Genomic DNA, 14,475 nt, shown 5'->3' on the forward strand with positions numbered 1-14,475 from the left:
CGTATTAATCACGCCCCTTCTTCAATACCGTCGCCATGACGTCGTAAAGATGGCGACTGTTTCCATGGCAAAATACCGCGGACGTCCAGTACTCGAAGCCAGTCAGCCATGAAGTCAAGCAACAGCTATTCCGCTCCATTAAGGGACGCATCGTCTTTCTCTTTGCTCCCCAAGTTGTAGTCTTTGCAAAATGATAGCCCGAAGCTCGTCCCCTAAAGCAACTAATTAGAGAAAAAAATATCAACGCTGCTTAAGGTTTGCGCTCTCACCTCGTTAAGTCCAAACATGCAGTTGAAGCATCTAAAGACGCTTTTAACACCCCAGGTAAGCTAATTTTGGCGATCCTAAACTGTGACTTGACTGTTCGATCTCGAAAATGGCGAACATTTTTTTTCCTCTCAAAATTCATGGACGTGTGCTCTTAATTAAGATTAGGATCTGGTTTGGTTGTTAGCATCTTTCAACGTCTCTTTTGGTGCTTTTATGGTTTCAGTAAATTTCAACTGTGGCAGATATCCTGTCAAAATTAATAACTGTTGCATTGCATTGTATTTAAAACATTGACTCACACATACTATTAAATGTTTTTGTTGTTGGTGTTCCTCTCCAGGAGGCTTCGGCCAAAGTGACTTGCATGGCCTGGGCCCCTAATAACAGCAAATTAGCTGTTTGCACCGTGGACCGAGTGGTGCTGCTGTATGACGAGCAGGGCGAGAGGAGGGATAAATTCTCTACTAAGCCCATCGACTCCAAGGTATACTTTGTCACCAGTTGTCACCATCTTGGCGCCTCTTTTACCAGTGAGGTGTGGTTTACACACGCTGGCTAATTAACTAAACAGATGTTATATGGTGTTGTCTTGTCAGTATGGCAAGCAGAGCTACGTGGTCAACGACATGGCGTTCTCACCCGACTCCACTAGAATCGCCATTGGCCAGTCAGACAACATAATTTACGTGTATCGGATCGGAGAGGACTGGTAACATAAATCACTTTTATGTGTCTCACTTTCTGGTCTTGCACATGACAAATTCTTCTCTCCTTTGCAGGGGGGACAAGAAAACCATTTGCAACAAATTTATTCAGACAGTAAGGACCATTTAGTTTTTGTGTCACTTGTTGCTTTTTCTTATGAGATGATGAACAGGTCAGGGTAGAGACATTAATCATTATAAATGTTTTTCAGAGTTCTGTGACCTGTCTGCTTTGGCCTGCAGAGCATGCTATCGTTTATGGTCTAATGGATGGAAAGGTAAAAGCAACATTGCAGTGAATCAACTCATTCTGAAGTTAGTCACCATTGCTTAATATTTTTATTTCTTAACAGGTTCGTCTAGCCAATGTTCAGACAAATAAGTCGTCGCCCATCTACGGCACAGAGTCCTGTGTTGTCTCATTGGCATCCAAGTAAATATTCTATTTATCATTTATTACCCCAAGAAATTCTTTAAGAAGTCAATATGTGCTTATATGTTTTGTTGTTTTTATTTTCTACAGCGTTACTGGGAAGGGCATCTTGTGCGGCCACGCGAACGGGAACGTTGTTCGCTATTTCTTCGATGACGAAGGCTCGGGTGAATCTCAGGTTAGCGCAAACGTTTTTGCTAATAGGAGAAGGACAAGGTACCACTTGCACAATCTTGTAATTCTCCAAACATTACAAAAATTATACCATACAAAATAATTCAGATGGAAAATGTGCAAATATCTCCGTAAATTCTCAGGGGAAGCTTTTGATGCACACGTGCCCGCCGTACGCTCTGGCCTGGGGCGCCAACAGTGTGGTGGTGGGCGGCTGCGACAAGAAGGTGGTGGCCTACAACCGCGAGGGCCACATCCTGCAGACCTTCGACTACAGCCGCGACCGCAGCGAGAGGGAGTTCACGGTCGCTGCCAGCAGCCCCAGCGGCCAGTCGGTGGTACTGGGCAGCTTTGACAGGTTGGCGTTTTTCGCATCCCTCGTCTAATTTAGATAAATTGCGGGAACATTTCTTGCCTACTTGTGGCTCCATCTGTCCAGGCTGCGGGTTTTCAACTGGGCACCTCGGAGAGGCGTGTGGGACGAGGCCAAGCCCAAAGAGATCCTCAACCTCTACACCATCACCAGCTTGGCCTGGAAGCGGGATGGATCTCGGCTTTGCGCTGTAAATACCCGCCTCGTGAGCTCACTCCACGTGGAAAGCAATCAGTAGAATTTCCATTTTGTTTTGACAGGGTACACTGTGTGGGGGTGTGGAGATCTTTGACTGCTGCCTGAGGAGGAGCATCTACAAGAACAAGTTTGAAGTCACCTATGTGGGGCTGAGCCAGGTAGCGGATACGACTTTATTTTAGTGGATTTAATTTCAAAACCACAAATATTGCGTTTGGATTTCTCCTCAGGTGATCGTGAGGAACCTCTCGACGAGCTCGCAGGTGGTCCTCAAGTCATACTATGGCTACGAGATAGAGGAGGTGAAGATTATGGGTAAGGACCGCTACCTGGTGGCCCACACATCCGACACCCTCCTCTTGGGCGACATGCTGGCCAACAAGCTCAGCGAGGTGACACGCTTGAATTTCAACACAAGGCAGGGACAATTTTTTTTTTTCGTGTCTTTTGTGATTATTCTTCCTTTGTTCTCAGGTGCCATGGCCTGGCGGCGGTGGAAACGAGAAGTTCTTTTTGGAAAATGAGTCAGTAAGTGTCCGCTTTAAACTTTTACAGACGGACGCACCAAACATCAGTAAATTGAGATTTTTTTTATTTTGTCGCAGGTGTGCATGATTTTCAATGCCGGGGAGCTGAGCCTGGTGGAGTACAGTGACAACCAGGTGCTGGGCTCCGTCAGAACTGAATTTATGAACCCTCACCTCATCAGGTACTGCCCACCAGTGCGACATCATCTCAAGTGCGTAAGATTCATGTGTGATTTTTGTTGGGTTCAGTGTGCGCATCAACGAGAGGAAGCACAAAGGGGTCCAAGACAACAAAAAGCTCGCGTACTTGGTCGACCTAAAGACGATCGCTGTCAGTAAGTCCAGCGGCCCACACTCAGCTTGAATGCAAAATGATCACCATCACAAACCAACTCTTGTCTCATAAGTGGATCTGGTGTCCGGCTCCACCCTGGGAACCATCAACCACGACTTCAAGGTGGACTGGCTGGAGCTGAACGAGACGGGCTGCAAGCTGCTCTTCCGCGACAAGAAGCTGCGGGTAAGGGCGATGAAGCCTTCGCATGGGAAGTCCAGTGAACATCCGAGCGGTAAATGTCGAATGACGTTTCCTTTACAGCTTCATCTGTACAACATCGACAACGGCGTCAAAAGCACGCTGCTCAGCTTCTGCTCGTACGTCCAGTGGGTGCCCAGCAGTGACGTGGTGGTGGCCCAGAACCGCGGAAATCTTTGCATCTGGTACAGCATCGACAGTCCCGAGAGCATCACCATGTTCCCCATCAAGGTGACACGTTGGCTGCATCCAAGGCTTGAACGTGTTTGTCTCTCTGCTGCAAAATACTTCTTTCTTCTGTATGACTGTGTTATACTGTCCCCTAGTGGCGAAGGTGCCACAGTGCATTCAGCATAATACTTTAACTCTTTTTTTTTTTTTTTTTTTTTTTTTTATAGAATAGAATAGATCTTTATTGTCGTTGTCACACTTGTACAACGAAATTTAAAAAGTTCCAACCAATCAATGCAAAAAAATAAAATAAATAGAATAAAAAGATAAAAAATACAAACTAAAAACCACACAGAAGAACATACAAACATGATAATTTTTTTTAGCGGCATTTAATTTAGGGTAAAAAATTGTTGGCGAATCTGCTAGTCCTTGATCTAATTGATCTGTAGCGTCTGCCTGATGGCAACAGTTCGAAAAGGGAGTGTCCAGGGTGGGAAGTGTCCTTCAGAATGTTCTGGTTTTTTTTGAGACAGCGGGTTCTGTGTAGGTCTTCCAGTGTGGGGAGAGGGCAGCCAACGATCTTCTGTGCTGTGTTGATGACCCCTTGGAGCTTTTTCCTCTGAGCTGCAGTGCAGCTGGTGTACCAAACACATATACAGTATGTTAGAGTGCTCTCTATGGAGCAGCGATAGAAGGACACCAGCAGTCTTTATGTAATGCTGTACCTCCTGAGCACCCTTAAGAAGTAGAGTCTCTGCTGGGCCTTTTTTAGCAGCTCAAAAGTGTTCACGCTCCAGGTGAAGTCCTCCTCGATGTGGACTCCCAGGTAGCGGAAGGACTTTTTGTTTTCCACTCTTGCAGGGCGACATCAAAGATCTGGAAAGAGCAGACGGCAAGACGGACGTGCTGGTGACTGAAGGTGTCAACACGGTCACGTACACGCTAGACGAGAGCCTCATCGAATTTGGGACGGCGGTCAACGACGGCGACTACGGAGCGTACGCTTGCCGCGACCCTCCTCACAAAATGATTTGGGGTATTATATTCAAGCTTTAAGATGCGTGCGTTCTACTTGTGTACGTCCACAGTGTCACCGCCTTCCTGGAAACTCTGGAGATGTCACCAGAGACCGAGGCCATGTGGAAAACGCTCCGTAATCTGGCTCTCGAAGCCCGTCAAGTGCACATTGCAGAAAGGTTTGAAAAGCACACACACACCGCACCGGTGTCGTGGTGGTGGCAAAAATGTAAAAATTGAATCCTGGAAAATATGCCCTAATTTCAATTTGTGCTGCAGGTGTTTTGCTGCCTTGGGCGACGTCTCCACTCTTCGCTACCTACACCAAACAAACCAGATAGCTGAGAAGGTTTCAAAGGAAATGGTGGGTTTCGGCATACATTCCCCATAAGCATAGAAAATCCGTTTGTCGTTCATTATGTCTTTGCATGTCCAGGGCGGCGATGGAATGATGTTCTATCAAGTGCAGGTGCGCATGGCCATGCTGGACAAGAACATCGAGTTGGCCGAGATGCACTACGTGGAGCAGGTCTGCCAGGCGGCTGAGATTTAAGAATAATTCCTCAGTCCAACGTGTGATGCAGACTGCCCCCGTGTTGTTATAGAACGCCATCGATGAAGCCATAGAGATGTACCAGGAGCTCCACATGTGGGACAAATGCATCGCGGTGGCCGAGGCCAAGGTAGGTTCCGCCCTCCGGCCCGATGGACCCGTGGACTGACCTGACCGTGCTTCGGTGACCAAACCCAGGGCCACCCGGAGCTGGACACTCTGCGTGGGAACTACTTCCAGTGGCTGACCGACACGGCCCAGCACGAGAAAGCTGGCGAGGTGAAGGAGGGTGAGGGAGACTACCAGGGCGCCATCAACTTGTACCTGAAGGCGGGGCTCCCGGCGAAAGCAGCCCGCCTGGCCATGAGCCGGCCCAACATCACCAACAACAGCGACACCGTCAGCCGCATCACCGCCAGCCTCGTCAAGGCCGAGTACTACGAGCAAGTGGGTGGAGCATCCGTCCTTTACGATGGTGTTCTGTCACTCTGGCTATTTTATTTATCTATTTATTTTTAGGCTGGTGACCTTTATGAGAAGACGCTCAACCACCAGAGAGCTTTGGAGTGCTATTGCAAAGGAGCCGCTTTCAGTAAAGGTATGCAAAAAAATACCTTCATTTTCGGACTAAAAGTCGCTCCGGAATATAGGTCGCATTAGCCATAAAATGCACAATAACGTGAAAAAAAACATATATAAGTTGCTCCGGAGTACAAGTCGCATTTTGGGGAAATTTATTCGACAAAATCCAACACCAAGATCAGACAAGCAACAACAGGCTAAACGATAGGTATGCTAACGTGACATAAACACAAACGAAGAGCTGAGAACGGGCCTGACGTAACATTCAGAGTTATTCAAATAACTATTACATCAATAACACGTTTATAAAACCATCTGTGTCACTCCAATTCATTAAATCCATCGATCGTCCTTTATGGAAGCGATGCGTATGTGCCGCGCCGCTGACGTCTAAATATTCCACAGACCCATATAACGATATATAAAGTATATATCAAATAACTATCACATAAACAACGATATTATCAAACCATCTGTGTCACTCCAAATCATTAAATCCATCAATCAAATTCCTCGTCCTTTGTCAACAACGCCGCACGTGCGCCCTGACGTCAGCCTCGCCGTTATTCCACAGATCTAGTATATAACTATATTATAGCGTTCACAAAGTACAAGGAAAGACGTGGGTTTGGTAAACGTCTCTTTATTTAACAAAACAAGAGTTCATCGAGTCAACAAGTACTGAACTGTAACGATAAAAACATATACAAGTTGCTATACAAAATAAAATATATCAAATAACTATAACATAAATAGTTCACCACCACACGGCCCCAAGCTCCGGCGTCGACTTCCAGGTGTGTGGCGGCGTGGACTTCCACCCCCGGAGGTGGCAGTTCCAGCCACGGAGGTGGAAGAGAGCCCCATAGAATAGGACCGGGCGTGCGTAAAAGCCATGTCCTAGCCCCATCCACCGTCCCCGGACAGCCATCCGGCCGAGCGCTGGTCCACGACTTCCATCCACGAAGGTGAAAGAGAGCTCCGTAGAGTAGGACCGGGCGTGCGTAAAAGCCATGTCTGAGCCCCATCCACCGTCCCTGGACAGCCACCCGGCCGAGCGCCGGCCCCCGACTTCAATCTACGGAGGTGAAAGAAAGCTCCGTAGAGTAGGACCGGGCGTGCGTAAAAGCCATAATAGTTTTTCAAACCTTCTGTGTCACTCCAAATCATTAAATCCTTCAAACTCTTCGTCCTCTGTGTCACTTACAAACAAAGCCGCTAATGATGCCGGTAGTACGTGGGGCCCTTCGTCATCCCGTGATCGAATCTTTGTCCTTTATGTAAACAACCGCCGCGCCACTGACGTCACTTGAAATTACAGTAATCCTTTGCTACATCGCGGTTTGTTTATCACATTTTAACTTTTTTTTAATTTTGAAAATTTGTGAAAAAATTCACATATAAGTCGCTCCTCAGTATAAGTCGCCCCCCCACCCAAACTATGAAAAAAAACGCAATTTATAGTCCGAAAATTATGGTACATAAAAAAACACATACACGATCAGGCTCACAGAGCATTTTATATTTCAAAATGTTTTTGTGTGATGCAGCGGTGGAGCTGGCTCGCCACTCCTTTCCCGCCCAGGTAGTGAAACTAGAAGAGGCCTGGGGCGACTACCTAATCCAACAGAAACAGATGGACGCCGCCATCACGCACTTCATCGAGGCTGGGTAAAGGGAAGAGAGGAGATCAGGAGAGAAAGCTGTTACTTTTTTTTTTTCTTTTCCTATTGTCAGCTGCTCCATCAAGGCAGTGGAAGCGGCCATCGCCGCTCGCCAGTGGAAGAAAGCCGTCCACATCCTGGAGCTCAACGAGGACCCGGCGGCCGCCGTCTACTGCCTCAAGATAGCTCAGCATTACGCCTCCATGCAAGAGATGGAGGTGAGCACACTGGCAACGACAGTGAGAAGGCGATTAGTGTTGCCATATTTATGTTAGACAAAAGTGTGCTTTCCCCAACTCTTGCAATACCACTAGGGGGCGATATTGAGCCATTATTAGCCTGCATCTCTCAGCTCTGTTAGAACACACAAGAGATGGAAAGTCTTAAGATTTGAGATCGCTCTAATAATTTAAATTAAGTAAATTTGACACAAATATAGCTCATCATTTATTTCACATTACTTTGTAACTAATAACTAAAGTGGCTGACATCGCAGTAATTCAAACATGTCGACGGCCTTCAGGCTCAACGCGGTGCGAGTTGTGCGCTTTGCAAGTTTGTCACGACGGTGCGAATAATTTGCTGACAGAGAGAGTGCAACGAGATGAGACATCAAATGCAAAGAGAGGAATAAAAGCGACGCGGGACGCCGGTTGCGATGAGCTCAGCTCAGCTTCGGTGAGCCGCCTCTGCATAGCTGAAAATAGTTTGCTATTTGCGTCCATTTGCTCCGTGGGCGCATTCTGGCAAAGTCATTAAGATAACAAGCTCGCTGCCGCCTGCAGGAAAGTGTGCTTCTCGGCAAACTATGACAATAAAGGCCAAAGGCGCACGCACACCTGCGAGAAACAATAACGTGACACTTTTTAATTGGCACATCTGCAAAATGCGCGTTTGCCGCTTTGACTTCGCATATCTTTCCATCACCAACTATGCGCGTTCATGACACATTCACAGCCATGCGGGAACAATAAGACAGTGAAAGGAAAATGGTTTTTATTTTTATTTTAATTTGACTCATTAGTGTCATTGAACATCTTTGTTTGTGTTCCGTAGGTGGCGGAGCAGCTGTTCATCAAAGCAGGCCACATTAAGGACGCCATTGACATGTACACGGCTGCAGGGAGCTGGGAGAAAGCTCACAAGGTCTCATTTGCCTTTGGAAAGGCTTCGACATCAAACGTCAACGACGGGCGTAAAGATGTTGTTTGTGTGGTGTGACGCAGTTGGCACTGAAGTGCATGAGCAAGGAGGAGGTCACCGAGCTTTACGTGAAGAGAGCTCAGGAGATGGAGCGCGACAGCAAGTTAAAGGAGGCCGAGAGGTAAGAAGTGACTGGCTTTTTGCTGACTCGTCAAAAAAAGACAAAATGAACTGCAATATTGGTGAACCAATCACATTCCTTCAGGTTGTTTTCCACAGTCGACCAGACGGACTTGGCCATCACCATGTACAAGAAGAAGCAGATGTTTGACGACGTGGTCCGCCTGGTGGCCAAATATCACCCTGACCTGCTGACCGAGACACACCTCCACCTGGCTAAGGTCAGCTCGATATAAAAGATGATCGGTAATGCTGGTGGACCAAAAAAATGAAAAAAAAAAATTTTTTTCTGGGCTGCAGGAGCTGGAAGCTGAGGCCAAGTTCCCGGAGGCGGAACATCACCTGATGGAGGCCAAAGACTGGAAGTCTGCCGTCAACATGTACCGACTTCATGACATGTGGGAGGATGCGTATAGGGTACATATGCGCACACACGCACACACACTCACACATGAATGCACACACATACGACTGTGTTTTGTGTGTCAGATTGCCAAGAGCCACGGTGGCCTGAATGCTCAGAAGCAAGTGGGCTACCTGTGGGCCAGGAGTCTGGGCGGGGAAGCTGCGGTCAAGCTGCTCACCAAATTTGGCCTGCTAGAGTACGGCATAGAGTCGGCATCAAACAGCTTGTGAGCGCCGTGTACACACGCATGACCAGAACCTCCTTTCGAAAATAACAATCCCGTTCTGCTTTTTTTTCTCGTAGTTTATTCGACTTTGCCTTCGAATTAGCTCGTCTTTCCAGCAAGGATAAGCTACCCGAGATCCACCTGAAGCACGCCATGTACCTGGAAGATGAGGTACAAACGTAGCTACCGCAGCAAATCTCCGGCCAGCTCCTAACTTGCCGTCTTTTGCTTCCAGCGCAAGTTTGCAGAGGCCGAGGTGGAGTTCATTAAAGCGGGAAAACCCAAAGAAGCTGTGCACATGTGAGGACGCGCGTTTAGCGTGATACGACGTGAAAGTGAGACACCTTCTGGAACACGCTTGCTCATCCTCTTTAGGTACGCGCACAACAAAGACTGGGCCGACGCACAGCGAGTAGCCGAGAGCCACGACCCGGAGAGCATCCCGGAAGTTCTGGTGGGACACGCCAAGTTCTGTTTTGAACAGAAAGACTACCAGAAGGCTGAAGCCCTCCTGCTCCGGGCAGAGAGATCCGACCTGGCTATCAAGTTCTACAAGGTGATGGGATTTTAGGTGCCGTGACCCGGATTGCAAATCTAAGCAGCGTTTCTGTCTGATTGTTTGCTCAGGAAGCCGACATGTGGAGCGAGGCCATGCGCATCTGTAAGGAATACCTGCCCAACAAGCTCTCTTTTCTTCAGGAGGAATATGAGAAGGAGGCCACCAAGAAGGGAATGAGGTGAGGAGCATTACGCAGGCAGTCATACTCAAGTTGCCCTGTTGCCATGGAGCAAAAACATCTCTTATTAGCTCAGTATTCATCTCAGTGCCGAGAGATGTCGGCTTGAAAAGAAATTGAGTTTCCGGGGCTGACTTGAAGGACCAACATCAGTATCAAGCCGCAGAGCCGCAGCTTGGCCTAACCAGGAATAACTTGGCAACTCGCCACCCCCTTTGACGATTGGTGGGCGAAAACATCAAACGTTACCCGTGGAAACTGTGGAGGAAGAAGGCCGTTTCAAGCAAGACAACACTGAATTATTCAACTCCTTCTTAAAAGGAATGAAGGATGAAAAAGGGTTTTTGGAAATTCATTTAATTTTTTTCTTTCAAATTTTGTTTTCGCATCTGTCCAGAGGCGTTCAGGGTCTGCTGGAACAGGCTCGGGAGTGGGAGCAATCGGGCGAGTATTCCCGGGCGGTGGAGTGTTACCTGAAAGTGAAGGACGACCCCAACGGCGCCCTGATGGAGAAGTGCTGGATCAAGGTGAACCTCTCCTCTACTTTTCCTCCTTTTTTAGGTGTCCGAAGGCCTACTTGGGCTTGAATTGGAGCATTCTCTTGCGTGTGCTTACAGGCCGCCGAGCTGTCAATCAAGTTCCTGGGTGAGGAGCGAGCCGTGAAGGTGGTTCAGGTGGTGGGACCTCGCCTGGCCGAGCTCAGGAAGTACAACACTGTGGGTCCGCACGCACGCACGCACACACACACACGCGCACCCACAGTTTGATTTTTATTTTTTTTTTATATTTTCGCACGTCATAATGCAGGCCGCCGAGCAATACTTACACGTGGGCCTGAGCAAGGACGCCATCGATGTCCTGATGGAGGGCGAGGAGTGGAACAAAGCCAAGAGGGTGGCCAAGGAGCTGGAGCCCAGGTATCACACACACATGCACACAGTCACACACATACACACTTACATTTTTTTTTTACCATCTCGCACAGGTATGAGAGCTACGTGGACCAAAAATACAAGGAACACCTGAAGAACCAAGGCAAAGTCGACTCTGTAAGTGCACCGTGTGCCCTCTGCTACATATCCCACCTTTTGCTAACTACTTTTTTTCCTTCAGCTGGTGGGCGTGGACGTTATGGCTGCTCTGGACATGTACGCCGAGAGGGGACAGTGGGACAAATGTTTAGATACGGCGTCCAAGCAGGTGAAGAAAAGAAACTCAGAAAGTTGCGTGTGGGTTACTATTTTCTACCTTCACGTCTTTTCAGAACTTTAAGATCCTCCACAAATACGTGGCCTTGTACGCCACGCATCTCATCAAGGACGGCTTCGCTCTCAAGGCGCTGCAGCTCTACGTGCAGCACGGGGCGCCACCTAACCCACAGGTCGAAGAAGAAGACATCCATCTCTTGATTGGTTGACCAGCACATCACTTGTAAAATTGTCTTCTCAGAACTTTAACATCTACAAGCGGCTGTTCCTCGACATGCTCCACCTTCCCGAGGCTCCCGACTCGTACCGCACATGGGCCGACCTTCGCAACGTTCTGCTGCAGCTGGTACCGGCCTAACCCGTCGCCGCCTGGCGATGATGTCATCGTTTTCACAAAACTACTTGTCTTATCTTTCCCTCAAGTGTGAGAACTTGTCCAAGTCAGCAGGTGAGAACTCTCCGGCCCATGAGGACTTTGAGCAGATGCTGCTGATCTCGCACTACTACGCCACCAGAGCCGCCGTCGCTGGGTTGGAAGAGCTGGTACCTGCAACAGTTCTGGAACAGAACGAACACATTTGGGACAACATGAAGTCAAAGTCGTCTTTTTTTTTTTTTTTTTTGCAGACGAACATCTCAGCCAAGCTGTCCGTGTCTCTGCTGCGTCACACCGACCTGGTCCCTGCGGATCGAGCCTTCTACGAGTCGGGCCTGGCCTGCAGGGTCAGTTTTTCCTAAATTGTGACTATTTTTCCTCTGATGTTTCTTCTACGTCACTTTTACTTCCTCGTGTCCTCCACAGGCGGCCGGCTGGGAGAACATGGCCTTCATCTTTCTCAACCACTTCTTGGACGTGTGCGATGTGAGGCTCGTTCTCTGAATGTTACGGAACACTGTGGTGTTGAATATAAAACTCTCGTTATGTGAACTTCTTTGTCTCAGGCCATCGCCGATGGATCGCTGGACTCTTTGGATCACTCGGATTTCGCCGACACGGACATCCCGTTCGAAGTTCCGCTTCCTACCAAACCTTGTGTTTCTGTAAGGATCACGCCACCCTACACGCCCCCCCCCCCCCCCCCCCCCCCCCCCCCCCCCCCCCCCCATCCTTAATGTGCATGCATTTGCAGGATACCCAGCGGGAGGAGATCCGCAACTGGGTCCTGACAGTGGCCGTGTATGGTCGCCTGGAGCAGGTCCTGCCGCGAGACGAGAGGAACTCATACGAGGCGTCGCTGGTGGACGCTAACAGCGGGCTTCGCTCGCTGCCTTGTGTTCTTACCGGTAAACACACACACACAATCTTGAATCAATGAGTCTTGTTTGACGGCTAAATGTTTTCCCACCTCCAGGCTATCCCGTTCTAAGAAACAAAATGGAGTTCTCATCAGCTGGAAAAGCTGCCAACAAAGAAGACTGGAATAAATTCCTTATGACCACCAAGGTGAGCAAGGGAGGGCAGATGAAATATGTTGAGACTTTCAAACGGCGACATCGGGGTAACACGTCGTCATTCCTTTTAATTTATGCTTTTTTTTTTTTTTTTAGACCAGTCACAGTCCAGAATGTCAAGACGTCCTCAAGTTCATCAGCCAATGGTGCGGCGGCCTCCCAGCGGCTGGTTACTCCTTCCACTGATGCGCTCAAAAGGTTCATAAGAATTCTACTTATTTATTATTTATCAGTGATTTTCTTTTGGTCTGAGTGGCTTTTTTTTTTTTTCAGGATTGTTTACCTGAAATAGCAGCGACCTCATTTCAATCCCGCTAATTCTAAAATAGGACTTCAGCTCTGAAACAAAGTTATTTATTATCATTGTTATTACTCGTGATTGTTTTTGTTGTGGAATTTTCTCATGTAAACTATCACAATCTTATTTTATAATGTACACTTCACAACTGAACTTAGTGGTTGGTCTGTCAGTGAAACTTCCATATTGACGATTGAGGATTTTGTAATAGTGACGACCGCTGAATGTTGAATCCTCACGGGTAGTTTAAACAGCAATAAGTCATCAAAAGTCCCCGCTCGTGACAATTTTGACGTGGTTGCTTCGACAGATCTCGTAAGAGATTTGTTTATTTGTGTTATCTGCTTCATTTCCACTTTGTATACGTAATATTAGAATTGAAGTGAAGCGAATTTTTAGAATAAAGCATAAAATGTAGAAAACTTGAAGCGCTGTGTGTGTGTTTTGGATGTACGATGTCGACTCAAATCAAACTTAGTTTTACATCTTTCTGAGTCACCCCATCTGGTCGCCAAGGAAACACATCCCCCCATCTTGCTTGGGATGGCATTATCATCAAATTTTTTCGAAGTAAAGAAAAGTCAACATGATTTGATGTCTTTCCTCTGTGTGATGCAAAGAAAAAAAATAGTCACTAGGAATTTGTACACCAATTGTCTTTTATTTGGTCAAACAGATACAATAAATCGTGAGCATAAAAAGATCCTCATGTTCCAGAGGGATTTAAGGATGTTTGCTTGTGCAACTCTACTGCATCACACAATTAGCTTTATGATGCAGAATATTACAAACCTTTAAAACCGCACAGACATCAGCGTTACCGTAAGCATGAAAATAGAACACAAAGAAGAGCACTTGTGACATTTTAACAATTAAAACCCCCCAAAATTAGGTTTAAACTTTTTGGGGACATTTTTGAAAGGCAATCGGCACATTCACGTGATATTTTTTGCCATAATTTTGCTTAATTTTGAATTCTTTTATCTCATTGAGTAATTGTAATTGATTTCTTTGTGGCCATGCCATAAAAATTCATTACATGTTCCATATATTCACTGATGTCACATGTCTTCTTTTTTTTTTTATTCTTGTGTTTGAATTGTTTCTAATGTGCTGTTGTTGTCATGAGGCTTCTCTCTTGGCATTCACCGCGTGCCTTAATTGTATGGACATTTAAATCAAGGTCCGCTGTGAACACGACGAGAGACAACCCGCTTTTCACATGATCGCCGACCGCATCAGCTGGCCTACTTTTCTTGCAGCCCCCCTCCCCTTTCATGCCCCCCCAACATGGATCCCTCTGTTCAATTCCAGCGCAATCCCTCCAGTGTCATCCTTGCATGCACCTCCATCACCTTCACTTGTGACCTTGTGGCTGCCACACCAAGTGAGTGTTTGCACAAAGCACAAACACACAAGTCAGTCGTTGAAGAATTACACTAAGATCATGTTTATGCATTTTCATTTCAGTCTCAAAATCTTTTCTTTAGACGCCAATGGCAAGCGAGTCGCAAGAGGCCCGAGGGTGTAAATAAAAAATTTTAGACACCGGGGTTTCACAGTTAATTCACCGTGGAACTCAAATGGTGCAGGTTTTTGCGCACAGGCGGCAGGTAAAAGC

The 14,475-nt window shown here is 47.2% G+C and overlaps 1 protein-coding gene across 1 annotated transcript; it reads left to right on the forward strand.

Moving 5' to 3' along the window:
* The first annotated feature begins 32 nt into the window (after window positions 1–32).
* Window positions 33–13,282, forward strand: ift172 (intraflagellar transport 172). Its single transcript, XM_088362550.1, has 49 exons — window positions 33–324; window positions 611–754; window positions 867–979; window positions 1,050–1,089; window positions 1,187–1,252; window positions 1,328–1,407; window positions 1,498–1,585; window positions 1,725–1,939; window positions 2,021–2,144; window positions 2,215–2,310; window positions 2,383–2,544; window positions 2,627–2,680; window positions 2,758–2,861; window positions 2,929–3,014; window positions 3,087–3,199; window positions 3,278–3,445; window positions 4,250–4,386; window positions 4,477–4,584; window positions 4,685–4,769; window positions 4,842–4,934; window positions 5,011–5,088; window positions 5,157–5,405; window positions 5,478–5,556; window positions 7,091–7,211; window positions 7,278–7,422; window positions 8,261–8,350; window positions 8,431–8,528; window positions 8,613–8,748; window positions 8,828–8,944; window positions 9,017–9,159; window positions 9,237–9,330; window positions 9,395–9,459; window positions 9,535–9,715; window positions 9,787–9,896; window positions 10,294–10,423; window positions 10,514–10,612; window positions 10,704–10,813; window positions 10,882–10,945; window positions 11,010–11,096; window positions 11,161–11,277; window positions 11,346–11,450; window positions 11,528–11,647; window positions 11,732–11,827; window positions 11,907–11,966; window positions 12,047–12,145; window positions 12,235–12,388; window positions 12,457–12,548; window positions 12,653–12,754; window positions 12,830–13,282. Exons 1-48 carry the CDS (start codon window positions 286–288, stop codon window positions 12,740–12,742), a joined length of 5,244 nt encoding a protein of 1,747 aa, XP_088218676.1. The 5' UTR covers window positions 33–285; the 3' UTR covers window positions 12,743–12,754; window positions 12,830–13,282.
* The last annotated feature ends 1,193 nt before the right edge of the window (window positions 13,283–14,475 follow it).

The sequence above is a fragment of the Syngnathus floridae genome, chromosome 19 (assembly GCF_059516105.1).
Source record: "Syngnathus floridae isolate MCC-2025c chromosome 19, RoL_Sflo_1.0, whole genome shotgun sequence".
Taxonomy (NCBI): domain Eukaryota; kingdom Metazoa; phylum Chordata; class Actinopteri; order Syngnathiformes; family Syngnathidae; genus Syngnathus; species Syngnathus floridae.